Source organism: Epinephelus moara, chromosome 22 (genome assembly GCF_006386435.1).
Source record: "Epinephelus moara isolate mb chromosome 22, YSFRI_EMoa_1.0, whole genome shotgun sequence".
In the NCBI taxonomy this organism is placed as follows: domain Eukaryota; kingdom Metazoa; phylum Chordata; class Actinopteri; order Perciformes; family Serranidae; genus Epinephelus; species Epinephelus moara.
In genome coordinates this window covers 15251922-15278849 of record NC_065527.1, presented here as the reverse complement: position 1 = coordinate 15278849, position 26928 = coordinate 15251922, and the positions used below count along the sequence as shown (strand labels likewise).

General features: G+C 41.4%; 2 protein-coding genes across 4 annotated transcripts in view; one reads left to right on the top strand and one right to left on the bottom strand.

The window, feature by feature from the left end:
- ctnnal1 (catenin (cadherin-associated protein), alpha-like 1) overlaps positions 1–22306 on the top strand; it is a 68187-nt gene extending 45881 nt beyond the window's left edge. The window contains exons 4-19 of one of the 3 annotated variants that reach the window (XM_050034373.1): positions 649–768; positions 2143–2232; positions 2498–2668; positions 3588–3788; positions 5933–6022; positions 6352–6510; positions 7968–8060; positions 12436–12577; positions 13563–13600; positions 13687–13737; positions 14097–14251; positions 15828–15876; positions 16472–16528; positions 18654–18773; positions 19762–19845; positions 20618–22306. In XM_050034373.1, the coding sequence (XP_049890330.1) occupies positions 649–768; positions 2143–2232; positions 2498–2668; positions 3588–3788; positions 5933–6022; positions 6352–6510; positions 7968–8060; positions 12436–12577; positions 13563–13600; positions 13687–13737; positions 14097–14251; positions 15828–15876; positions 16472–16528; positions 18654–18773; positions 19762–19845; positions 20618–20788 (1791 nt within the window). In that variant the 3' untranslated portion in view covers positions 20789–22306. Of the gene's footprint in view, positions 1–648; positions 769–2142; positions 2233–2497; positions 2669–3587; positions 3789–5932; positions 6023–6351; positions 6511–7967; positions 8061–12435; positions 12587–13562; positions 13601–13686; positions 13738–14096; positions 14252–15827; positions 15877–16471; positions 16529–18653; positions 18774–19761; positions 19846–20617 lie in introns of all 3 variants that reach the window. The other 2 variants (XM_050034371.1, XM_050034372.1) reach the window with 2 other exon arrangements.
- A 22-nt stretch (positions 22307–22328) lies between these two features.
- On the bottom strand, positions 22329–26489 carry abitram (actin binding transcription modulator). Its single transcript, XM_050034374.1, has 6 exons — positions 26294–26489; positions 26067–26118; positions 24794–24923; positions 24575–24651; positions 24421–24490; positions 22329–22808 (listed from the first exon to the last, which is right to left on the bottom strand). Exons 1-6 carry the CDS (start codon positions 26373–26375, stop codon positions 22671–22673), a joined length of 549 nt encoding a protein of 182 aa, XP_049890331.1. The 5' UTR covers positions 26376–26489; the 3' UTR covers positions 22329–22670.
- Between the last annotated feature and the right edge of the window lie 439 nt (positions 26490–26928).

The following is a 26928-nucleotide window of genomic DNA, read 5'->3' as shown; positions in this document are numbered from 1 at the left end:
ACACACACACACACACATCTTAGCAAACTCCATCTGGAGTCCTTTATTTCCTAATAGATAAGCACTGGCTCTCTGAAGAAGTACTCTGGAGGTAATTGGAGGGAAGCAGCACATTTAGCGATCACATAAAAACACAGAGCAAAGAGACTGCCTCTCTCCATCGTACCTGGCTGTGCTCTCAGCCAGACAGTGTGATATGGATGTAGCTGTAGACTAAGCCAAGAATGGAAACAGGGGGCCCAGTCATGACTGGTTATCCTCGTTTGGATAGACAGTCGGCAGCCCCCTGTTCTCCATTACTGGCAAACACAATTACATCTCTTCCTCCTCTTTGTCTGGCGTTGATAAAAGCTGCTGCATCAGGGCTGCCAGCTAACCTACCCTCAGCAGCTAAATTAGCAGGTACATAGACTACTATTAACTAAAATGCAGGTTAGGAACTACTTAATCTGTTGGTTTTATTTTAGCATATCATTGATATAATTGCATCACATTGAGACATAAATACTTCGGAGGAGAGCGCTGGAGTTACTTTTTGCAGTTCCTGCTGATATCCTGCGAGATTTGAAATAGTTTTTGGAAGGACTTGAAGAACACAACCATATGTGTTCATTCACCGCACCGCTCTGATCTTTTCACTCCTCTTAGGTCCTGGTTACCCTCGACCATCTGGAAAGAGTCAGCACCTTCCAGGAATTTGTACAGATATTCAGCCAGTTTGGCAATGAGATGGTGGAGTTTGCCCACCTCACTGGAGACAGACAGAATGTGAGTAGCATGCGAAGAAACTTTGTTTTTAAATTCATCAGCACACTACTTGTCTGAATAAATGGAATTATATGTGGTCTAACTTGGAAGAAAGCTGCATATGTGTTTAGTTTGGTTTATGAAGGTGCAGTAATTTGTCTCTTTGTTTCTTCAGCACTGAGCACTATTTGTTTATTCATGCAGATGTGATCTAACAAGCAGCGGTTTTCTAAACATGGTATTCTGAATGTGCAAGCAGTTGGTGGAATTAGACTGTGAAACCTGCATTACTTACACTGTGAATGTACAAACTCAGAATAAATCAATAATTTAAGCATCAAATATTTACTCTTCTAAAAAGAAACAATGAAGTAAGGTTTCTTCTCATATATCTCTCTTTCTGCATCGAGTCATTCTTCTAATCCATGTCTTAATCCATAAAAGAAATGTACAGGTCGGTTATGACTCATACTCCTCAAACAAGTCACGATTTAATGTTGATATGAACTGACCTGTGCTTTGAGCCGTGCATTCTCTCTGCAGTGTATCAGCTCAGGGTATGGCACATTTACAAAACAAAACTTCTGCTTCAAGCTTTAGAAAAACAGTCCAACTTAGGGTTTCTAACTTTGTTCTGTCAGAGACTGCTAATCCGTCTTTGATGCATACATTCAGCCCCTGCAGCTAAAGCGCTTTGCCTGCAGAAGCTGATGTAAAGTGCAGCGGCTGTGGTATCTAGACAGGGAGAAAGGATCGGCCATCCCTCTTTCTGGATTTCTTCAGGGCACGTGTTTTGAAACACACATCATGCCTCTCCCCAAAGCGTCGCAGCTAATGCTCCCTCTCCTCATTTACCACCCTGATTTCTCTATCACTCTCTTTTTTTTTAGTCGTATTCACTCCCACTCATCCATGCACACACATGCACAAGCCCACAGCCCTTTAGAAAATCTACAATCTTCGTCTATTGAAGCCAGACGAGCACAGAGACAAAAATAATGACAGATAATCACATCGTCTTTGTAATCTATGGCGAAGTGATGGGAGAGGAGTTGATTCAGCTGCCTTTTCCAAATCCCCAAATACCTAATTCGAGCTGTCTATTTCTGTTTGGAATACATGAAGGGGGGAAACAGCGGGTCACATGCTGTATCTTCTTTCCTATTCTGGTAGCATCTGTTTTTATTAGGGAAACAATGAGCCTTGGAAGTTTCGTGTGCGCAAACTTGGAGAGGAATCTGTGTCACATTTGTGTGTCCCTTCATAGCAGCTTTAAAGAGATTTGTTGCATACTTTTTCATGTCCCTCGGACACCCAGAGAGTTCTCAGAAGTTGCAACTGAAGTAAAGCCACCCATAACCATCTGGTGTGTGTGCGTGTGTGTTTGTGCTGTAGGACTTGAAGGATGAGAAGAAGAAGGCACGGATGGCAGCAGCCAGAGCAGTGCTGGAGAAATGCACCATGATGCTTCTCACAGCCTCCAAGGTAAACAGCTGGTGCACCAACACTGGACCTCTGGGCATGAGTTATGGATTATGTCCAGCTTTAAAGATTTAAGGCCTTTTCGAGTTTATTTAATTTCAGGGCTTCTCAAACGCTGTGATCAGTGGTAATACTCAAAACTCAAAGTCACAAAATCATGAACAAAGAGAGTGTATAGTCGTGGTTGTAAAACATGAAAGCAGATAGACGTTGAAAAGAGTTGAGGAGGGCACGAGCTTTGACATTTCCCTTCGAATTCTTTCCAAAGACTTGCCTGAGGCACCCAGATTGCGAGTCGGCGCGGATCAACAAGGACGCCGTGTTCCACCGGATGCGCTGTGCCCTGGAGCAGGTCATCGAGATAGTCACCGAGGCACGGAGCTGCGGGGAGAACAAGATCCTTCCTGCCAGCATCTATAACGGCATCAAGGACTTCAAGGTAGGATCAGAAATCAGACTTACTGAAGGAGTCTGTGAAGTAAAGTAATGATCCTCTTGTGAGGGAGGCGTCATGCTGAACAAGTTTTCTTTAAAGCTGCCGTAAAATCACTTTCAGAAATGTCAGTAACACTCCATTTATATTAATAAGAAAGAGCATGGTTTTAAGCAAAAACCCTCAAATGATCTAGTTGTGCTTCTGTGTCAGTTGATTTGTGGTTGCAGCATTAAGATTTTGGCAATAGCTTCAAATGTTACTCAGAGAATCAATATGTAGGACCAGACCTATCTGTTTTATGATTTGGTTAATAGGGTCGTGTGACTCATCATAAACCTACATCGCTGTGACTAATCTTCTCCCTCCTCCTTGTTCACCAGCGAGTGATAGAAAAACAACAAAAAAATGTTTTGAAGGGGTCTCTTCTGTCGAGATAAAAGGAGAAGGAAGTATTTTAATGAAAGGGCCAGGAGATGCGTATTGCTTTTAATAAATGGCTTCATAGCTCCTAATGGCAGAGTTGAACTAATAGCTTATATAAACCTGTCATCTTAGGACACATAGGCAAAGGCCTGTACTTCTTTTAAAAACAGATCTTTGTTAAAAAAGAAAAAAAAGAAAAGAGGATGAAACAGGGAAAAAAATGCATTAGCTTTCATGTTTATGTGCTTGAGATGCTGTTTGCAGAATTTAGTGCGCATCTTTGATGGTCCAAGGTGAATCCGAGGCTAAACCCACAATCCTTGTTATTTAATGACTAGGTCAAGTGCACAATGATAATGAGATAATAAATTATGTATTTTTTCCCCTCAGGATAAAACTCTTGTGTGTGTGTTGCCTCGTCAGTCTTAAAAACTATCCTTCAAACACTCCTTCAACTCACATATGCAATCCGTAACCTTCTTCCTTCCCCATCTCGCAGTCCAGCGTGGAGTGCCTGCGGGAGAACCTGTACTCCCTGTCCCCCCAGGGCATGGGCAGCCAGCTGGAGGCGCTGGTGGAGCGGACGGAGGACTTCACTGATTCGGCCTACACCAGCCACGAGCAGCGGCAGGCCATCCTCGGTCTGTGCCAGCTGGCGCGCCAGGACACTCAGCAGCTGGTGCACGCCTGGGTTGAGGCGGTATGTTGGCACAAGCACGCACGCTTGCACAGATGCACAGATGCACATACACCTACAGGAATATTCATCTAAACATATGCTACCATATGAAGAATAATAAGAAGTAAGTCATCTGTGAGACACTTGTAAGTATGATAATAAGATGCAAAACAGAGTTATCCAAGCAGAGAGGAAGTGGATGTTGGCTGGATTACTGTTGGAAAGATAGGGAGTTTGTCAGGTTAGGAACTAAATCTGTGTGATTTTTCTATAGCAGGCAGTGTCATAGACCCACTCACATTAAAGGAACACTTCACCCGCCAAATTACCATTTGTGTATCAGTTACTCTGACTTTGAATTTCTTGCATGCCTCCAGTGAATGACAAATCCAGAAACTTAGAAAATTCTTGATGAATTCAAAGTCATAGGAAACTGCATGTAGCAAAACAATATCCAAACATCCATTTACACACTCTCACACAACTCGTGCAGTATAATACACATTTTATTTATCCACTCCTGTGCTCAGTACTTCCCTAACAGCCGTTTCCGATGGGGAACTGAGCTAAAAGTGAAACTCTCAGATTCACCAAAGTCACACAGTAACACACTTCTGCTCTCGTGTTTAGCAGGATAAAACTGTCTGTGTCAGTGGAGTCTGGCTTTGAAGAGAGCCTAGATAACTTCTAGTTCAGTTCCCCATCGAAAAGGACTGCCTGTTTGGGAAGCACTGAGCATATGACTCAATAAAAAAGACTTGGATTATACTGCACAATTTGTGTGACAGTTTGTAGACAGATGTTTTGATATTGTTTTGCTTTTGTTAATTAAGGATGCTTGTGACTTTAATTCATCATGAATTTTCTCCATTTTTGGATTGCTCATTTACTGTGACGTAGTGATGCTCAGGTCGGGCAGTTGGGGTAAACTCGTTAGGAAATATTGTGGCTTTTGGGCGGGCGGGTCATAAAGTGACAAAGAGGAATTCGGAGTAAATTATTTATAACTTTCAGGAACATTGTGCATTAATTTATATTGTGATATTTACTAGGGTTCCTGGTTCGATCTCGGGTGTGGGTGCATATTCTCCCCGTGTCAGAGTGGGTTTTCTCCGGGTACACCGGCTTCCTCCCACAGTCCAAAGACATGCAGGTTAATTGGTGACTCTAAATTGTCCGTAGGTGTGAATGTGAGTGTGAATGGTTGTCTGTCTCTATGTGTCAGCCCTGTGATAGTCTGGCGACCTGTCCAGGGTGTACCCTGCCTCTTGCCCAATGGGATAGGCTCCAGCCCCCCCCCGCGACCCTCAAGAGGATGAAGCGGTTAGAAAATGGATGGATGTACACACACCATTTTGGGGGGTGAAGTATTCCTTTAAGACTCCCTCCCCCGGCTCATCCAGTCCTTATTTTTGCCTACTCACTTTCTGTTCAAACATCCCTCCTGGAACAAGAGAGCATAACAACCCATGTGAATAACCATCTCTACTAAGGCTTGTTCAGCCGAGAGAAACATCACGTAGTGTTCTGTGTCTTGCTGCCATTCAGTAGAATCTCCTTGGCCTTTAAATGGATGGACTTATGAAACAAAAGTCATTATGTCACTGTTTTTCATTGTAAACATTTTTTCAGTTTGTTGAGCGTACACTGAGAGACTGCTGCCATGTAATTGTACAGTAGTACCTCATCAAGCCTCTGCAATTGAAGGTCATCTGCAGAGTTGGAAAGACCAGAACATTGCAACGTTTTGAAATTGCAAAGAACGAGTCTGAAAGTGTAAATATTCTTGGGTGTTCTTCACAGGCCAATTTGTGGTCTTGATTCTTGTTGTGGAAAGTTTAGTTGAATATATAGTTTTCATTCCGATTGGACTGGTGGGTCTGAAGATGTGAAACTTTGTTGTAGAACATTTTAACGAAATAATTGGTTTAAATGATTTGATTGCCCAAAATTGCACGTTGAAACGCTCAATGCTTTTACATATTCAGAGCGTAAAAGGTCACAAATGTAATTGGAAAGTCAAAAAGTATGCCTGGGTTCATTTTCCAATCCCACCTTTTTCTAGTGCACTCTTCCAGATAATAATGTAAGTTCGTGTGTGGGCCTGTCAAACCATGCTGGGTGTCATGTTTTATTCTCCTCTTCCTCTCCCTGTCTCACCAAAGCAGCAGTCTGTCCATGCCAAAGAAGCCACAGAAGACATGGAGGTGGCCATCCTGAAGACATGCCAGAGTGTCAGTGACCTCCGACGTGAGGTGAGTAGCAGTCTGTCTCTGCCCTGCCTGTCTGCCCTCTGAGTCTGAGTAGACGTACAGACACACAGACATGTCGGGATGTCTCTCACTAGATGTTCTGCCTCTGTAGGCGGCTTCCCACTTTCCTTTTTCACATCACTCTTCAGCTTACCTGCCGTCCCTGTCAACCCAAGGATGACATTTTGTCACCTCTGCTCTTCTTTTTCTCCGACTCCTCAACATCCACAGCGTTCGTTGCGTCTCACTCATCTTTCTCTCTCCTGTGTTTTCTCCAGCCTCCATCACTCCCCCTTCTTATTCTGCTATTTAATCTCTGATTCCTCCTCCAGCTCCATAAAGTGGCAGTCGTTCGTGCCTCTGACTTGCTCAAAGTTCACGGGGAGCAGTTACCTCTACGGGCTCTCAAAGCTGCAGGCGCCGAGGGAAACCTGGAGGCAGTGGCGGAGTATTCGCACACGCTCACTGAGCAGAAGGAGCAGCTGGTGGAGGTAGGCGGGAGGGGAGGGGCGCAGGGAGCAGGGGGAGGCTTGTTGGTGGTACCACCTAGTAGAGGTGTTCAACTGGAAAAAAAAAACATCACCTGTAGAAATCTGTCGTGACGTTTAGCTTTAACTTTTTTCATTCTTATCAGTCTACTTTCCGAGGAAAAATAGCTGGCTGTAGCTGACAGAACTTGATCGTCATGAGTTGCATATTTGCTGAAAACACATTGAAATTGATGTAAGCAAACACATGCCGCTTGAAATGAAAGAAACTGTAGACAACACTTGTAATCCTCAACCAAATGAACGTCATTATTTGGATTTGTTGTGCAAACACTGAACAGAAAAACGCCATGCAGGCTTTGTCATGTCTTTGCCAGTGTCCCAAACAAACAGAGCGTTCAGTGTAGTTTGAAAAGAGACATTGTGTAAGAGTAAAGGTGCTCCTTTGGTAGATTTTAAGATTTTCTTGAGATTATTTACAAAACACTTCACAAAAAAATCCCAAAAAGTGCAGCCTTGAGAGTCACTTGTTATCCATGCACACTAAAAAAAACTAAGACACCGATGAAGTTAGTTTTCTTTCAGGCTGAAACCACAGATGAAACATTTCTTCAGGTGTTTGTGTAGTCAATATCAATGCACCTTAAATTCAAGTAACCAGGAAATATCACTACAGAGATTAGGTTTGTATAGAAATATAAACCAAAAAAAAAAAAATAGAATTAATTTGCACTGTTTTTCTGACTTAATGAGATTATTATCTCATAATTATTGGCAAAATTTTAATGGGAAAAATCTTTTTTCTGAATTAATTAAATAATAATCTCTAAAATTATTGTTTATCTGAATTAAATTCTGAACGATTTTGTTTGTCTAATTAATTCAGAAAAACAAGTGGATTTTTTTTTCCATAAAACCCTTTCTCACAATTCTGAGATAATAATATTGATAATTCAGGGCAGATCTTTTTTTTTTCTAAAAAAAACCCACTTCTGTAGGTTTCTGTATAAAACTCCATTAAAAATAAAACAATTTGGCCACACAGTTAGGTACGATCATCTATGATGTGTTTTTAATAGTCTAGTGTGTAGGATTTAGTGGCATCAAGCAGCGGAGGATGAAATATGGCGGCTGTCTGAAAAAGTGAATGGGCCTTTCTAGAGCCACTGTTTGGTTTTTGTGTTCTGGGCGACTGTAGAGACAGGATGCATTCTTTATGTAGATATAAACGGCTCATTCTAAAGTAACAAAAACCAACAATTCTTAATTTCAGGTGATTAAACACTAAAGAAAACATATATTATATTCAATTCCTACCAATATATTCCCCTTAATCAAACACACTGGACCTTTAAGTTGGTAGCAAGGTAGTATGTACAGTAAATCAACAATTTCTGTCAGTATAACTTTTAAATCTGAAAAGCATCTCCAGTCAGTATTTTTCTTTGTCTTTGCTTCAGACGTGTCGGCTGCTGTGCCATGTGTCGGGGACCGAGCCTCTGGAGATTACCTGTATACATGCTGAGGAGACCTTCCATGTCATTGGTCCACAGGTAACATTAACCCTCCAAGCTTTACCTGCATGGATTTTTGTTTTTACTAGTTTGATTATATTCTCCATTAACTTGTAATTGGCAGGAAACAGGGGAGACAGGATCAGTCTAGAGAGACAGACAGGTTTACCTTACTTAACCCCGAGACCCATTTCGTTCCATTCAACACTTTTATTGCATGTCAATAAAGTCAAAGCGGTGACACAGTGGTCTGGGAGTGAAATCAAACTCGAGTAATATTTAGACGCAGTGGGGGAGAGAAAATAGACAAATTACCTCACGTCTCCTCTGTCTACCTCCTACACCTGAGAACATGCTGTCCACCCAGTCCCCCTATCCCAGATCTAATTATGTTTGCTCTTGGAAACCATCCATGCCAGTAATTATCCAGCAATGTAGAATGTTCCCGTCCTGCGGCGCGAATGTCAGGCCCCGCATGACTCTGCAGTAATGACTCCCCTCCTAAGTTCAAAGGTCAACCAATCAATAATGCTGCAGTATGGGGGGGGGCGGTGGTGATATGTGTCTGTGTCTGCCCAAAGTAATGGAGGGGTGGCCCAGAGGGTAATTGGCTATTAAATACTACACTGCAGGGGATGGATGTGGTGTGTATGTGTGCTCCCACATGTGTTTGTGTGTGTGGGTGATTGTTTTTTTTAATTTATTTTTGTCAAATGTAGTTTAAGCCAGACTTGATTGCAGATATAATAAATTGTTGTATGTGTTTTAAACACTCAAGCTTGAGCTCCGTCACATATACGATGAGTCATGCATCAGAGATGTGCTGAACCATTACTCATCAACCTTAATATGTTTATTTAGTAAAACACAAGATTGATGATGAAGCCTCAGTGATTAATTCTTTTGACCAGATAAACATAGTCTAACCTTAGTTACTGTGCACATTGTTTTTGGGTTATTTTAGTTACTTTATCTGACTAATTTATTTTTGTAATAAAGCTGTATGATATACTATAGTAAGTTATGGATTTCTAGTTGGAATAATTCCACTATATAGTTTTTGGCCTCAGAGTTGCATTTTATTTTTATTACATCGATAGGTATTATTTCATTATGATTGACCAACTATGAATGGTATGTAAATGACAAATCAGTCTTTGACTACCTACCTACCTACCTAACTCAACCAACCAACCAACCAACCAACCAACCAACCAACCACCCAGCCACCCAACCACCCAACCAACCAACCAACCACCCAACCAACCAACCANAACCAACCAACCAACCAACCAACCAACCATCCAACCACCCAGCCAATCAGCCAACCAGCCAACCAACCAACTAACTAAGCTGACACCGATACGAGGCAATGCATACAGGGCTCAGTGTGTATTTTACGCAAAAAGTTCATCATACTCTGCACAGTGGGAATCAAGGCAGTGGAATCCCACATGCAGATCTAGAAACACAAAATCACCAACTCATGTTTTATGTTACAATAAAAATTTGAGCAAAATTGTCCCCAACCCTGTGTTATGTCCCCGGTCTAGGGGAACCTAAACGTAACATGCTGTGACTCCCTATTCTTCCCACTCCTACAGAAGGCCAGTTACACAGTATTTATAAAAAAATAAACTAATGGTCCTTAAACGTACCAAGCAAAAACAAATGTTAAACAAAAAACAACCTAACCTGAACTCCTGCCTATTCAAAACAAGAGAAAAGAACTTGGCAATGCCAAACAAGCAGGGCTTCACACTCTTACTCAAGTGTCAAGTGCTTTATTTACAGTGCTCAACTAAAGAATACAAGAAAATCCACCAATAACTCTAAAAAGTAAACTGTTAAACAAAACTCAACTCATCCACTCAAAACTGATCAAAACACTTTCCTAAAAAACAAATTTATCAAGCACACACACTAGTTAACACAGTCGAAAGTTTCTGCCTGCAGGTACTCACAAACAAGTCTACATTCACAGTCTAAGTACTTGCTTTGTCGGAGATAGTAGAGGTGAAAGGAGGGAAGAGCGTCTATCAGCTGGCATTTAAAAATCTTCTCTCATGCACTGGACAGATTACTGCAGACCATTTTTTAACTGTTCAATTTTCGTTATGGTAAAATAAGTCTTAAATTTAAGTCTGAGTGGCTTTAAAAAAGTCTTAATGTAACTTGGCTTGAGCTGTAGGAGTCCTGGACATGTGAGCTGCTTCCACCTGTAATTTTATTCCCTACCTGCTTTTATTTATGGGGCCAGTTGTGAGTGTAACAGCATCAAGTGTAATGAGTGTAGCAGCAGAATCAAGGCTCTGACATGTGAACCCCAAGAGAGTGAACTAGGTGTCTTACTGTCTTGCCATGTTGGTGTTGATTAATGAAAATTATTCCAAGAGAACTGTAACCCACTTAATCAGCCACAGCCCAGAGAGAGTGAAGAACGCTACCCATCTTGAAAACAGACTTCTAAAGCTGTTAACACTGTTTAAACATTAATATTTAACATATTAATGTCTTGGTTTCGTTATCGTCTAGTGTTAGTTCCTGTATTAAAGTGCAGTTTGAAAGAGATAGTAGCTTCAGCTCTTGTGTTTTAGATTTCAGTGGGAGAACCCCTTTGGTTTAATTTTAGACAACTAGTGCAGCGGCTGCTCAAAATGTGCCAGTTTGGAACGAGCCAAATGCTTGGCCTCTGGTATTGCTGTTTGGAGCTTTCTCAAGAACAGCATTTAAACAACTTCACAATTGACACTGCGTTTCCTTGGGTCCTGAGCAATACACCTGCCATTACATAGTTGTGTCCCCTAGCAATGCCAGAGCATACGTATCTAGGGTCGGGCAGTATCTATTGAATTGGCATATGACGATGTATACAGTGAAACATCGCAATGGACATTGTGTGACAGAGGCAGGGGAGGAGAAGGTGGACTACTGCACGCAGTGTTCCTGTAAGTTATTAATAACTTTCTTCAGGACGCTGCTTTGTCACTTTCTGACCTGTTCGCCTGAACCTGTCATATTTATACACCAGAGAATTTAAAAAAGGCAGTCAGCCCAATGGGTGTGAGCAGATATTGATCAGAGAAAATGACGGTGGCAAAACTTAATGATGGCAACAACAAATTTGATTGCTAAAAAAGGTATCACCTTGCCCATCTGGAAGCCTATAGTCCATCTGGTAAATAAATCAAAATTGTTACTTTTCAAGCATGCAGGGTTGCACCGGAGCTTATGGCAATGATAACGTTATCCACCTCAAACCCATGCCATGTTGGCAAATTTGTGTTTCCTAGGATAGTCAATGTCAGGGTAAGCAAATCAGAGGCAGAGTAAGGACGCATTCACACTGGCGCTATTTGGTCCACTCTAAATGAACCCTGGTCCACTTCTGCGGATAGTTTGATTCGTTTGGAGTGGTGTGAACGCTCATTCGAACTCTGGTGGGGACCAAACGCGGAACCCTGGTTCGCTTGAAAACTGGGTATCTCAGTTCACTTGCAAGTGAACCGTGGTGCGGTTCGCTTACAGTGGGAAATGTAAACGGATTATCCAGCGAACTAAAGAGAGAAAGTGAACCAAAGAGAGGAAGTGATGTAGAGCGCAGTGCATTTGGGGTAAAAAACAAAAAACAAAGCTAACAGCGCGAACCCGGAAGGCAGAGGTAAAAAAAGATGAAGTTGGAAAATTTCTCGTGGGCAGACACGGAGTGGTGAGGAGGTGCAGGTGCTTATTGATATATGGTCAGAGGACTAAATGCTGCCCCCAAATGAGCAGCTGTTGCAACTGTGTGACGTTGTCCTGGCGGTTTGGTCCGCTTTAAAAAAGTGCAGTGTGGAAGTGAACCGAACCAAATGAAGGTGTGAAAATTTTTTGGCGTTCCCCATCCAACCGAACTGAGTCCCCGGACTATTCTGGTGTGAATGCGCCCTAAGGAAGAGTAGGGCGGGTCATGCCTTCACTATCCTTCGTGCTCTGGTGTTGGTGTGGAAGGACAGATGGGCAGATGCGTCATTTTCTAACAGCTAGGTTTTTGGGTCAAGGTTATTTCCAGGAACAAAAGCGTTGATTCTGAAAGGCATAACTGGTAACAATGGTTCCCTCTCAGTACGCTGCACAGTGTGCACATCAACGCATTACTAATAAATATGTCCTGTAGATCTCAAGGTTCTCATTCGCCACAGCATTTCCTTGCATCTTCAGCAATACACCCTCCAAGTGTGGAGTCGATGATAAACGGTTGTTAAGAACACTGAAGGACAGACAGACAGACAAAGACTCCGTTAAATAGCGGCAGCTGATTAAATTGAAAATCACCGCAGTGAATCTGTCCCTCTGTCTTTTACTGTCTTGCATAGTTTTGCTGCCTGGTTACTGACCCTCCTTATTTAAATATCACTTTTCTTATTCTGCTCAGATCATCTCGGCAGCCCAGACGCTGGCCCTCCACCCGTCCAGTAAGATCGCCAAGGAGAACCTGGAGGTGTTCTGCGAGGCTTGGGAGTCGCAGCTCTGCGACATGGCCCTGCTGCTGAGAGAGATCAACGACGTCTTTGAAGGCAGGCGAGGTGCGATTTTGTTCAGTTGACGGGTACTTGTGTGCATTTGGGCAGGTCAGCACATAACATGAGGATCAGAGAGTCTTTCAGAGAGAGTGAGAAGCCGAAGCGAATACAGGCAAAATGTGCTGTCAGTGGCATTTTAGCCTGAAAGAATGAAACTCCCTGATAAAACCTTGGTGAATCATTTTGTCCCTGAGCACTTCAATAAGCTTATGAAAGTTAAAGTTGAAGCAAAGCAAGGCGCATGCAGGCACATATCTTTTAAGAATTAATCATCGTGGACCGTGGGAAGCATTTTGTAATAGGAGCAACGTCAATGCCATTAAACACCCAGGCATTCATCGCTCCTCTGTACTCCCTCTCTCTATTCATCATTGTGCCAGTTACCTGAAGTGTCCAAATCAAGCCTTACAAACCAGCTGCTTGTATCCTCACTGACAGCCCTGTTGTGCGTGTATTTGTCCGTGCACACGTGTTTATATAAACCCGAGAACTCTCAAAGGCAGGGGAAATGTTTGGGCATATTCCCAAGATGTGTTTGCCCTAAAGAACTTTCACATAAAATGCAGTAAATATTTTGAAGTGCAGCTCAGCCGGTGAAAGGATCACATCCATTGCACATTTGTATTCCCATGAAGCCAAAACACTGCGTTAAAGTGTCATATTGACACTTTGGAGAGATTTGCTTTTATTACTTTCTCTTAATCTTCCTCCATGAACATGACAGTAGAGTTTATGGTCCCTGTAGTCGACTGAAACGAACCATGCTGTTCGTGTTTATGATGAAAAATAAAAATGTGTCAAGGGTGGACAGTTATAAAAGCAAAACAATTACAGCGCCATAATCACTGAATAACCATAATTGCCACCTTAATTGTCTGTGTCACTACCTAAACACAGTCATTCAAAGAGAAATAATGCGATTATTTTAGGTTTTTTGTTGCGTTCTGTTAAGATAATAACAATACCTCTCTTCTCCCAGGAGACAAAAGACCTTATTTATCACTCCCCAGACCCGGGGTGAGTATCCCACCATCCATCCTCATGAATATTCCAGCCATCCAATGGTTTGTAATCCTCTGATTAATGCCACTCTCTTCCAACAGAAACACTCGGCTAACTTGAAGACTGCCAAGGCTGTCAAGTTGGATGCAGAGGTACCATACACCATAAACTCCTCTGGCTCTCAGCACAATACATCACGATGTGTCTTGTACCCTGTTCTGACAGCAGTGTATTCATCTCCAGGAAACTTTGTGTCACTCGCTTGAAGAATCGATGGCGTTCGTATGCTAATAGGCTGTGATTTTTGCAGAGCCGGCACTTTTTCACACACTGTACCACCACAGGAAGCGGGATTTTGCTGATTATAGAAGTTATTATGGTGTTAACAAATGAAAATAATGTTTGCTAATATGCATTTTTAAAATGACATCCATCATGTTTCAGTCCTTCCCATATAGAATTACTTTGGGTGTGTTTTTCTCTGTGTGTGTGTGTGTGTGTGTGTGTGCAGGAGCAGACAAGCATGGCCAAGCTGGGCCTGGAGCTCCGTCTGCTGTCGTCAGATGTGGACACAGAGGTGGAAAAATGGGAGGAGCAGGAGCATGACATCGTCCGACAGAGCCAGAGCTTGGCCAGTATGGCCTACAACATGCACCTGTTCACCAGGTGACTGAACTGTAGTTCACACTTCTAGGGGTGTAAATCACTAGTTTCATCACAAAATGATATTATGTTGATTCTTTGGACAATGATATTTGCCGATATCACAATGTTTGCCACGATATGATTTTGATTCGACTCAGTTTATGGGCCTGCGATTGATATGAGACAATATCAGGGCTGCACCTGACTCAAAATTATGCCAGATTCGGCTGTTCAACCATTTGTTCCCTTTTTCCATAGAGAATTTGAGGGTTTGAACAGGGATCAGAGGACATTTAGTGCAACAGTGATGTTAACGTAATATATAGTAAATAAGCTAACTGCACTAACAACGGACCGTAAATGTGCAACAACATTTTTAATGGACACTACGTAGCAAACAAAAGCCAGAGACTGTATCATATGAAGTTCCTCTGAGTACTAAACTCAACATTTCCAAGCAGAAGGCAGCAGATAACATTATCTCAGAGTCTTTTGGGGCAAAACCTCTTCTCCTCTGGGCTGCTGCCTCCAGTCACAGCTGCCTGTACCAAAGAGCAGCGTGAGAGTGAAGAGTGCGAACTCAGCAGCAAAATCTAGGGACCAAAATGTCCCCAGAAGTACACTGCACACTGACTGGCAAAAAATTAAATTTAAAAAACTGCTGCTCGACTTAAAGCAATCTCAATCAACTGAGGGGTCCTCGACTGATGATTCAAATCTCCGAGTGTCAGGGAGCAGCCCTATATCATATGCCCATTGAACATAATCGAAACAGAAGAAGCTCCCACCTCTCTCTTTTTTGCTAAAAAGATAAAAACAACACATAAATAATGTAAATAATTGTAACCTGTTAAGTGCAGTAAAGTGACTTTATATCGACTCCACACTTATCCCATGTGCATAAACAACACATGCGATAAGTTAGCCTTAACTTCAACCTAAACCATGATGTTTTGAGCTCATGTCATGTGGCTGCTGGCTCAAAGCCCTGAAGGCAAACCTTTCCCAACAGCCATAAACCATGGATTAACAGCAAGATCATTTAACAAAGGTATAAAATTCAGCTCAGTAATAAGTGTCAGGGTTCAGGGAGAAAATAATTGTATAAAAAGCTAGAGCACTTTTACATTGCATAAATGACCCTAGCAGCTATTCTTATAGCTAAATGAATTACATGTATTATTTATACATTTTCTTACTCACTGCTGGTTTAAGTCACTGTATCAGTCATTGATTATTGAATCAATACATTAAGATCGTTGCACCCCTACACAGTACACAGACACACACATGCTCCGATTGAACTGTTGAATTCATCTCAGAGCTGAACTCTGTAAAGCTTCTTAGACATCCACATGAATCTCTTTAAAGGCTTACTGTTAATGAGAGTCTCGAGCCCGTCGCTATCGATATTTACCAGGCATAGTTAGAGGCAGTGACAAAGTTGACTATGACTCATTGTGACAATAAAATCGTTGCGATTCATCTAAGTCAGTGTTTTTGTTGATTGCTGTGGATATATTTTGTCCTCATCCATCTCTCTCTCATCCATGTTTCCTCTCCCTATTTTCTGTGTTTCCCCATATTGATTCCCCAGAGGGGAGGGGCTGCTGAAAACAACACTAGATCTTTTTCATCAAGCCGAGGTATGTGCGTCCGTATCCGCTAATCTCTCCTCCTCTCCACCTTCTGTTCTATATTCCTCCCTTTTTTATTGAAGTTGCAAATGAATGCATCTGTTGTTTCATTAAAGCAAAGACATACTGTGGCTGGCAGATCAATAGGTTAGTAAATGCCGGCAGCATCCCTTCTTTCACTCTCCTCTCGCAGATCTGATAGGGTGTGACTAGGATTATTTTGATAGAAATAAAGCGCTGTGTGTTCCTCGCCACGTCAGACAAACAAGGTTGCACGGAGGAGTGTTTCTATTGAATTGGGATCATTGCCAATAATGTGGAGTAATTTGTAGAATCAGGGCCCATAATGTCAGCCAGGATTTATTCCATTTGGTGCGGGCGAGGGAGATAAGATGGGAAGAGGAACGAGAGGGGAAAAAGACGGGAAGGCATGCTGATAAGAAGAGCTGAGAAGACGTAAAATCTCATAATATTTACAGACTGTGCTTTTTTTTTTCTTGCCATCGAATATCTTCTTGTTGGAAGTTTAAAAAAATTATACTTTTACTCGTATTTGTGTATTTTTTTTTATATTTATGTCTTTTTTCTCTGACTTATTTGTAAGGTTCTCTCTGAAGAGGGGCTCCAGCTGTGCTCGTCTCTCCGCACTTTTTCCACTCAGGTATATATCAGTGCAATAAATCTCTCTCACTCTTAAACACACACACACACACACACACACACGCACACAGAGTTTAAGGCTGAATACCAGATGACAGTGTGCTCACATAAATCAATTTCCAAGTATTTTTGCACGGTAAGCACTCACTTAAAATAAATGTAATGCATGTTTTGTAAAAGAAAGAAGAGCTTCTGTATAAGTAGTAATACAGTTAGTACAGTAGAATATTAAAGTGGAAACAGACAGTGTTATTGTCGGTGCTGCTGTTGCAAAGCAGGGCTGCAACTAATGATTATGTTTTTGAATTGTCAATTAATCTTACTTTTTTCAATTAAACAATTGGTTGTTTAGTCTTTAAAATGTCAAAAAAATTGGGAAAAATGTTGATCAGTGTTTCCCAAAGCCCACGATGACGTCCTCAAGTGTCTTGTTTTTTCCACAACCCAAAGATATTCTGTTTACTGTCAAAGAGGAGCAAAGAAAGCAGAAAATATTCACATCTAAGATGCTAGAATCAGAGATTTTTGCCCTTTTTTTCTAGATTAGAGAACAGATTATCAAATTAGTTGATGACTAATCGAATTATCCCTGCAGCTCTATTGCAAAGACAACTGACTTGCTTTCCGTTTTCCTCAGAGTCCAGCAACTGCCACAGCTTCCACAGTCACTTACATTGATACCTCTTAGTAAATGGGGATGGGTGCCAATAGTTACCAGGAAAAAACAAGTGCTATCCTCTTCCTGTTTTGGTTGTGCAACGGTTGACGCGCTTCATTTTTGCTGTAATTTGAGCCTTTATTTTCCTGGGAGATCGCACCCAGTGGCAGAGAGGATTGCACAGTGGAAGTGAGGCGTACAGGGAACCAATCTAGAGGCAGTTGGTGTCATTATCCTACTGTACTGTAAAAGCATTGTCTATATTCACTTTAAACACACACAAAAATCAAATATGTGTTTGTGCAGTGTGCTCTTGCTTCTCTGGTGGCATCTGATTGACTACCATAAAGTAAAGCTATAAAAATCAGCACTGAAGTAAGTAAAAGCAAAAAGCCAAAGAGAAAAGTAAACTGTTCTCTTTTGCACAAGGTGAGCTGCTGACCCATCTGTATGCAGACACACAAACACTGGCACCTGTGCCCCCACCCACGTTACGCCTCTCACACATATACACACCCATATCACCCATTCTGGTGTGCCACAGTGCCAGGTCCGCCTTATAAATCACACAGCGAGAGGAGGAAATTAAGGCCGTCACACACTTTTCACCATTCCTCCCTTCCTCTCTGAGTCGAGATCCCACAAACAAACATAGCCTCAGTGCCTTCCTTCCTCTTGCCCTCCACCAACTTCTTCCTCAGGTCCTCCAAGTGTAATTAAATGGCTCTTTTTGACAGCCATTAACGACCGCCATTTGTCACCGCTGCGTCCGTGGGTGTGTATGTTTGTGCACGTGTGCATGTGTGGAGGGGACGAGGGTGGGGGAGTCGACCGCGACCGCCCAGGACTAATTCATAATCAGGAGGCTCGGCTCTTCAACTTGCCTCACGCTTTCTGATTAATTACATCAAACAAACTGGTGCTAATGGAGTCCCTCTGTCTCACGCTCCACTCCCATACTTCTGTGGCACCAAACACACTTGAAGCACACCTGCGTTGCCCTCGCTGAAATTATGAGGCTATTTATGCAAATTAGGCTTACGCATTTGTAACTGAGGTTTAAGAGGTTTTATGTACTTTTTGTCAGCCATGAGTAGAGCTACGCTGAATAAAAGAGCTTGTGGTTTTAGGTCGCTGGTGGCATGTAAGTGAAGTAGATTGATGGCCCCCGTGACTGAGATCGAGGGATTAACCCAGCTGGATAACAGACTTAAGCAGTAGATCATGACCTGGCTGTTGCTGATGGATTACATCAAGCTACACTAAAATTTAATTTATTTCACCCTCCTTTTTTTTTGGCTTTTTGTGATGATGATTTGTGTTTGAACAAGAGCACTGTAAATCTAGTCCAGTACATCTATCAATGTCTGCACATATTAACCCAGTCTCCCCAGATAATACCGTCATAAACCATCTCCGCTGTCCTGAAAAACATCACTCCCTCTGTCTGTCTTTCTCTCTGTTCCAGCTGGTTGATGAGGAAAAGTCTGTGGTGATGACAGAGATGGAGAAACTGGTGGCGTTGTGCCAACAGTTGCAGATGGGGGCCAAGACTCCTGTACAGGGCAAGACTGCCACCTTCCAGAAGGTACTCATACTGCGCTTGTGTTTCTCTACCCTTTTTTTTTGTTTGTTTGTGTGTACACTTTTTTAAAAAATAAAAAATGAATCAGTGTTTATGCCCCAAGTCTGTTTCGTTTAGTAGACATCAAATTAGTAACATCACACTGAGTGGTACACAGCAGACTTTTTTTCTTAAAGGGATAATTAGCTGCGAAAAGCATCAAAAATACATCCCCAACAACAGACGGGCATCACACAATAGAGCATGACTAACTGTTTTACTTCATTACTGGCTGCGGCATAATATTTGAGTGATCTGCGAGTAACACTATTATCGAACACAGGGCGCCAGATTAATGAAGGTCTGTGAGGAATTAATGAGCATCTTGGGCAAAGATGAGCTGCCTCAGGTCACCTTGTAATAGAGGCGAAGGTTGGAATCAAAAGGACGGGATGAAGAATAGCGTGTTCTCTGCTGATTAATGAGCATCCCTTTGATATGTATTGGCTCCCATCCCTCTGTCTCTCCATCCTGATGTTCACTTTATCATTTGTCACTAATGGGAGAGTGTGTGTCCGTCAGGGGTCGGCAGAGCACTGATCAGGAAATGTTAAAGGGGACGTGGGTGTCCAATTGGTATTGATAGCTAATGCATTCGATTGAAGCGGAATACCTCAAAGTATGCTATTTCAACAGGGAAAGCTGAGCTCCCAGCTACAAAATCTGATGTTTCTCCCACATCCAGCGCTGTCATGTGATGTGACAGTGACAGAATTGGATGCAAGGAAGAATTACAGACTATCTCAGTTTGGATTACTAGTCTTAGCCATGGACATCTTGTGGATTTTCTGTGCGAGCAAATCTAACAAGAAAACACAGCGACAATGTGCCTATCCACTGTATTTATAGTAGTATATATAGTTGAAGCGTTTGTATGTTCATATGAATTAGTATCCAATGTGTATCCATGCTACCCCTCTCAAACTTTATCATTTTATTTCTTCGTCTCTAGGTGGACTCATCCATTCAGACAACCAGAGCGATCTTGACTGTGGTCCTCTCCCTGCTCCCGTTCTGCAACAAGCTCAACAGAAAGGTGATTGAACAGGACTCATAGCTGAATGAATGACACTTGCAGTAGCTTCGCATGCTACATGGAAATCTACCAAACTAAGAGAGAGAGAACTCAGAAACATTTATGGAGCCCAAGAAAGAATGATTACATTTAAAATAATTGATTTTTGGCCACTTGTTAGCAAACAGTTCAGCAGATGCGGAGCAAAAAGTGCATCCGTTTTATAGTCGTGTTCCTGGCCAGTAGGCGAATGCTAGTCCAATATTTAATTTACATTTAGCTCTGTTTTTGGTCTCCACCAACCAAAGCTGAAGAGAATATGAGTGTAGTTGGGTAATCATTTTTCGGGGGTTTATCATAAAGAGGGAGCCCTTTAACATACAATGATTAGTCATGTGATCCTTTGTTTAAGGCCCCCTCCTGTGAAAATCTAGGATTTAACCTGATAACACGTCCATATGGTGATTTTTATACACTACAAGAAATATCACAGCGGAATAAGCGGTAAACACTGAGCATTTCCGCGTTGGGACTGCAATGACAGTTTAAGAAGCAAAGAGTCAGACAGCTAAGGTGCATAAGTCACATATCTAAGGAACCAATCCCATCAACTTCCGGGGTGGGGCTTAACTAAAAGTGTGTTGTTACATCTGCTTCTTATTATTTACACATACAGCAAATAAAACAGCATAAAACTAAATAACAAAATAAGAAAAATGTTACAGAAGTAAGAAGTTGTCTCATATTTAGTGTCTTTCCATTCATTGTGTCCCCATGCTGTGTCCATTTGCAGTACAAGTCAGAGAGGAGTAGCCTGGGTTCCCCACAGGACTGGAGAGAGAGGCAGGATGCATCCACACCTGTCAAAGAGGAGGGAGCGCTCAACGGCAAGAACAGCAACGGCTTCGGTGTCAAATCCTTAGAGCAGCACATGGCCGGTCTCAACCTCCTGGAGAGCAAATAATCCAGGACACTGTCACCTCCTTTGTCCACTATTCTCTCTTGGAGCAGCACATAGCCAACCTCACAACTCTGGAGAACATGTAATCCAGTAAATACGTCACTCCCCTCATCCTCATGCACCCACCAGAGAGTGGGCTAAGCAGTGTGGTGAAGATGGTCGCCTCGGGTCAGTCAGGGTTTGTATTTGCTGTCTGGATGAATACATGTAAGGTTTACAGAGGAAAAAGCAGATCCAAGCTCGCTGTGCCCAGGGCCAGTTTAAACCCAGGGTAGCTTCTTCCCCGAAGCACCAGTTCCACCCCAGTCCACAAGATGGAGACAATCAGCCAACACTGACTTTGCCATTTGCAGTGAGCCTCCCTAAAGGAGAGAGGGGCCCCGACACAAACCTGATTTTGGAGTCACTTTTATCACTTCTCTGGATATTGAGTTGATAAACTGATCAGAAATCAGATAGCACCTCCTCTTAATGCTCAGCTCAGCCATACATCTGTCTTCACTATGTGCCTCTGTGTAACAAGCCTATTTGCTTTGTGGTGTACTGTAAACGTGTTGCACATGTTAGCCAAATGTGGTGGTGGGGGGGGGGCACAGTTAAATGGCTGAAAACCCACCATGCATGATGCCATCATTACCAAACCCTTGTGTTTGAGTCTCTTATGGTCAGTGTGTCATAGGTTTGTAATATTAACACTTGTTCTCTAATATTAGACATAGTGGTACATTTTGTCCTTCATCACTGGCACTGTAGTCATCTCACATGGATAAATAAGTATTTTAAGAGTCAACCACACCATAAGATTAATGACTTCCTTCCATATGGTTTGCCATGGAATGTTAGCCATGTTAGTAACAAAATGCAAAAATCACAATTTAATGCCAAATATGATTGTCCTCATGAAGACGCTGTGGTCTTCAGCTTGCTACTAGTGTGAAATATAAAGCTCTTACAGCTCCTGTGTACGTCACTGGAGACGTATTTTTATTTGGGCCTGATTTCTCCATCACTACGATGCTTCAGAGATGACAGGATTTTACTTTATACTGTCCTGTTATTAAATCATATTGTGCATATAGATACACTTGGGACATTTTTTTCCTCACAAAACAAAAAGATAATTCTGAGCTGGCGTCTGTGTCAAACGGAGCCTCGAAGTGTACTTGTTATGAAGACTATCATTGTGAAGCTGCCTTGTTGGCCAATATGTATTAAATGGTATATGGTATGTATAATATGGTACTTGAAGCATAGATAAATATATATATATACTGTATGTATCCTAAGGTATTGAATGACTGGTACTAGGTGAGGGTGTGATGATGACTGAAATGAGTAACACATGTTAAGCTTTAGAGATGCTTTGTACAGTGTCAGAGCAGCTAAGGATGCTGGGTATTGTAGTGATGCTACAGATGTGAAGAAATCATAGCTCTAGTTTTGGACCATCTATTCTTTTGACAATTGAAAGGTTAATAAAAGTGACACATAAAAAAATAAACAATATTTTTCTTAAATCACTGTCGGTTGTGTTTATTGACATTCTAGAAAAATAATTCAAACTGAACATGAGGATATTAACATGACTTCCAGTAATTTGTTATGCTTCCCTCTGTTTCCTCATTTTTCAAATTAGAAAAAAAAAACAAGCAATAAATAAAAACTAGAACGCCAAGTGCATCCTGAGACCTTCCTTTGAGTTTTAAAACAATGACAATATATAAGTATAGAGGCACAGTGCACACAGCTTGCATTATATGCAATACTCCCTTTGAAGTCACCACATGTAAATGTCACTTTCCAGGTTAAGGTCCTCAGTCTTCACCCAACCTGGTGGGAGTGGCCTCCAGTTTCGACTTAAATAAACCAAGAATGTGGAGCTCCGTCATGATGGTTGAGACTGGTCAACAGTACGTTTGGAGACAACTCTCTCGAACTCATCTCTGCTCAGAAGATTCTCTGTTATGCTCTTGCTCTCCTCAAACTTTGGCAGGATGACAGCGATGTATCCTTCAGTGAAAGGCTGTTCAGATTTGACAGACAAAACGCTATTAAAACATTTTAAACATTTATTTTGTTAAGATCAGATGAGACTTAAGTGACCGTGGTTGAGAAACTGAAACTGTCATGCATTCATGAGTAATACTGTCAAAAACAATATATTAAAAGAGTTTTTACAATAATGCAACTGTATGGCCTGATCAAAGAGGGCATTTAAAGGAGTACTTCACTCCACAAAATGACTGTTTGTATATCAATTAATTACCTTGTGTTAAGTTGAATTTGTTAAGAAAACTTTGTGCCCAACCAAAATCAAAAACCAACCAACCAAGTCTTCACTATCCAGTCATATGCTTAGTACTTTCCAAACAGACAGCGCTCTCTCTCTAACAAGGAACTGAACTAAAAGTTAAACCTATCTATGCTCTCTTCAAAGCCAGACTCCATTGAAAAATAGCAGTAATTTACCTCAATGAACACAGTAGCTGCTGATCTACCACTGCTTCGATCATTTAGTCGAGTTATTGTGTGGCTTTGGTGCTTTAAAAGGTTAGTTGGGATTGGAAACAGATGTTTTGATATACCATAAAATTTCAATTAATAGCCCGGGCTATTAGTTGCTTGAATCACTGAAATCAATGGGCATATATTTGGGACAGGCCTTTAACTCCTTTCACACAAAGCTGTTGCTCAGCATAAATCAGAAATACAATCAAACTGAGCCAGTATGAATATTGTATAAAAATTAGGCAGTTAATATATGAATTATGAATCATTCATTTGATCTAGCTCCGTCAGACAGCGCATCAGAGCGAGAGAGTGTTACAGCACTCGAGGATTATGGCACCAACACAACACCACTTTATCCTGTTAAAATAATACTAACAACTTGGATAAATTTTTTATGAAAAACCTGTTTGATTCTTTTGATCTGAGGACACTCACAGACTGAAGGAATATGAATAACTTACATGGTAATCGAGGAATGTACACATAATTTGATGTAGCCAACAACTCGGTTTTGTACATACGAAGAACTGCTATAAAAAGAAAAGAACTGCTTGGGCAACCAGAGCGGGTGTCTAATGGAGACAGGCGTTTATTTGTCAAAACATGTAGCCACACTGGGCTAGTAAAAGGAACTGGGCGTTTAATTGGGACTAGGCTTTTTTTTTTTTATTTAAGATATTTTTTGGGCCATTTTTAGCCTTTGTTTTATAGGACAGACAAGTGTGAAGGGGGGAGAGAGAGAGGGAGTGACATGCAGCAAAGGGCCACAGGCTGGAGTCGAACCCGGGCAACAGCCTTGTACATGGGGCGCCTGCTCTACCACTAAGCCAACGACGCCCCAGGGGGACTAGGCTTTTTATTTTAAGTTTTACGGTAGTTTTGCGATTACATACAGTCACATATGACCTCATTTCACCACAAATTTTCTCTGTTATTGGATTCTTCATTCACTGTAGAGGTATGTGAGAAAAACAAAGTTTTTTTCACGGATTCAACTTCACACTGGGTAAGCTATTGTTATACAAATGGTCATTAGAGGGCAGAATTCTCAGAAAGACAAACATATACATGGTATCTCCATGTACACATGACAATAACATTACAGTGTGTAAATATATATTTACCTTTTCCAGCAAGAGAGAAGGTGTTTCTAAAATACTTTCATTGACCTCAAGAAGACGGCCCCGGATGCAGCTGAAAAGATAATAGATTTGTGTAACTGATCGTGACATAAAAGCATGCAGAATGTATGCCTGGAAACACAAACCATTATCTCACCTGTAGATCGTGTATTCAGTGTCATCTGTGCAAGTTATCCTACACAGAGGTGCGAAATCAGTAAGGAACTGACCCCCCTAGGAATGGAGGAAAAAAAGATTGAGAGGCATTTAAAGCCAAGCTGACATTTTAAAAAAGGGTGATGTGAAGCTAGGTGAGTAAAAATGTATGCACATAGAATAAAATCATATGTAGTTTTAAAAATTAGTGTGAATTTACCCGCTTGGACTTCCCAGAGACTTTATTATTCAGTCGACTGCAGCAGTTACTGATCTGGTAGTTGATGCTTTTGATTTGCCGCCCATTCTGTAGGATGGGGTGAGTCTCCGCTAACGTGACGATGCATAGTCTGCAGTGAACAAAAACAAATTAAAAAGTGTGCCTTCCAAAGCTTTTAAAGATACAAAGTTAATGATGTCAAGTGTTTGTAAGTCACTTATAGGGTGTGGATTAAATCCAGTTACAAACAGTGTGACACAAAACTTTGAGGTAAATGTAAAATGCACATTTTAAAGGAACACTTCACCTGCAGAACTCACTGTGAGTTACCCTGAATTTGTGAGAACAACTTTGTTTTGCTTGCGTGCCTCAACAGTGAACAAAGAATCCAAGAAACAGGAGAACATTCTTCTTGTTTTGAAGGAAACAGGAAGCACCAAGCACATGCTTTTCTCATAAACATTATGATTTAAAACAAACAGTCTCATGCATGGCCGAGCAGTGTGCCTGAGCATGTGTGTGCATTTGAACTCTGCTCAAGTGAAGCTCATATGCACGTGCATGGGAAGCTATTGTAACAAATTAGCAAAAATGCATGTGTTTGGGAAGAAAGTGAGCATAGGACTTGGACTGAACTGTAGGAGATGTGTGTGAGTTTGTAAATAGATGTTCTCATATAGCTTTGCTGATGTTAAACATGGTCAGCGTTTACTTCAATTCACAAAGAATGTTGGTCTTTTTTGGATTCTACGTTCACTGTGGAGGCAAGCGAGAAAAACAGTTTTCCTCACAAATGTTACACGTGGTGAGTAATATTATACGAATGGTCGTTTGTGGAGAGCAGTATTCCTTTCATAGGGAGTATCACACTCACAATATTCAAATGCAGCTCAGGGAGTAAAAGAATTAAATACACTGGGTTACCAGAAAAATAGAAACCCTTGCACACTGTAATATGCAATCAAATGTCCTGTAATATCACCTTTTTGTGAGGCTGTACTTAGTGTTGTTGTATTAGTGGATTGCATTCAACATTTGTGGAAGGTGTCTCTAATAATGTAGTACACCCATAAACAATATTTTATTTATCTCTTTCCATATAATTTAATGCCACTACAAAAGCCTCAAAACCTATAATACAACAAGACATAAAGTAGTCTCAGAAAAACAGAACATTTTAGTTTTATTTGTCCCAAACAACTGCAGTGTAAATTATATTACCAGTTATAAAAATGACTATCGTTTGATAATTATCACCACCTGGTGTTGTTACCTGTTTGAATGCTGCAGGATGCAGTGGTCCTCACACGGTTTCCCCTTCAAATCTAAATAAAAACAATCACAATACATTTAACATATTTCAATTAAGTGCACTGTGCTGGGTAATTATCAAAATTTAGCGCTCCCTCTCTCTCTCTGATGTCTAAACTTCAACTATCGTTAGCTTAGCCGCCGCACAGCTAACACAGCATGAGACATTTCAGTGATGTGTTTATTTACCGGCTCTGAACCACCGTGTGTAATATCGGTCAATGACTGAAGGCGCCGTCGCTTCCGTGTCTTTCTGCTCCACGCAGTCCATCAAAAGTCTTCACAATACAGGCTGTAAAAAATATTTAAATTAACGTTACAGAAATGCCTCTGCTTGTCCACTTCTTTGCCTTGCGTGACGGACTGAAATTGGTGTGACACCGGGCCGTCCGTCCGTCCGTCAAACGAATCCGAAATGTTTACGAGCAACAAGGTTCCGGAGATACTTTTCGCTTCTTTGCGGATTGTAGAGATGAATGTGACACTTTATAAAAGTACAATACATAAAATAAAATCCTCATGTAGTACAAAAAATAACTAATTGGTATTTTTGGCAGCATGGATAAGTTACATAGGGGAAGTAAGAGTTGTCAACGTGGTATTGTTAGTGGTTCCACTGACCTAGCTGCAGCTACTGTCGTTTATACTTCGTTTTAATAACAATATTACCAGATGAATGATTTAGTTTATCTAAACTGAATCTGAATCTCGATTTGGTGACGTATTCCCACCAGCCTTGCAGCCTTGTGGACATTTGAAGGCTCTACTCATCTGCCAAAATCTCAACTTCTCTCTTCTCTGAACAGGTGAGCACAATTTCTCCC

Coding starts and splice junctions, on each gene's coding strand:
- abitram (XM_050034374.1), bottom strand. CDS start 26,375: ATGGACTGCGTGGAGCAGAAAGACACGGAAGCGACGGCGCCTTCAGTC. Junction 24,652..24,793: donor TCTCTGGGAAGTCCAAGCGG/GTAAATTCACAC, acceptor CTCCATTCCTAG/GGGGGTCAGTTCCTTACTGA. Junction 22,809..24,420: donor CTTCTCTCTTGCTGGAAAAG/GTAAATATATAT, acceptor AAATCTGAACAG/CCTTTCACTGAAGGATACAT.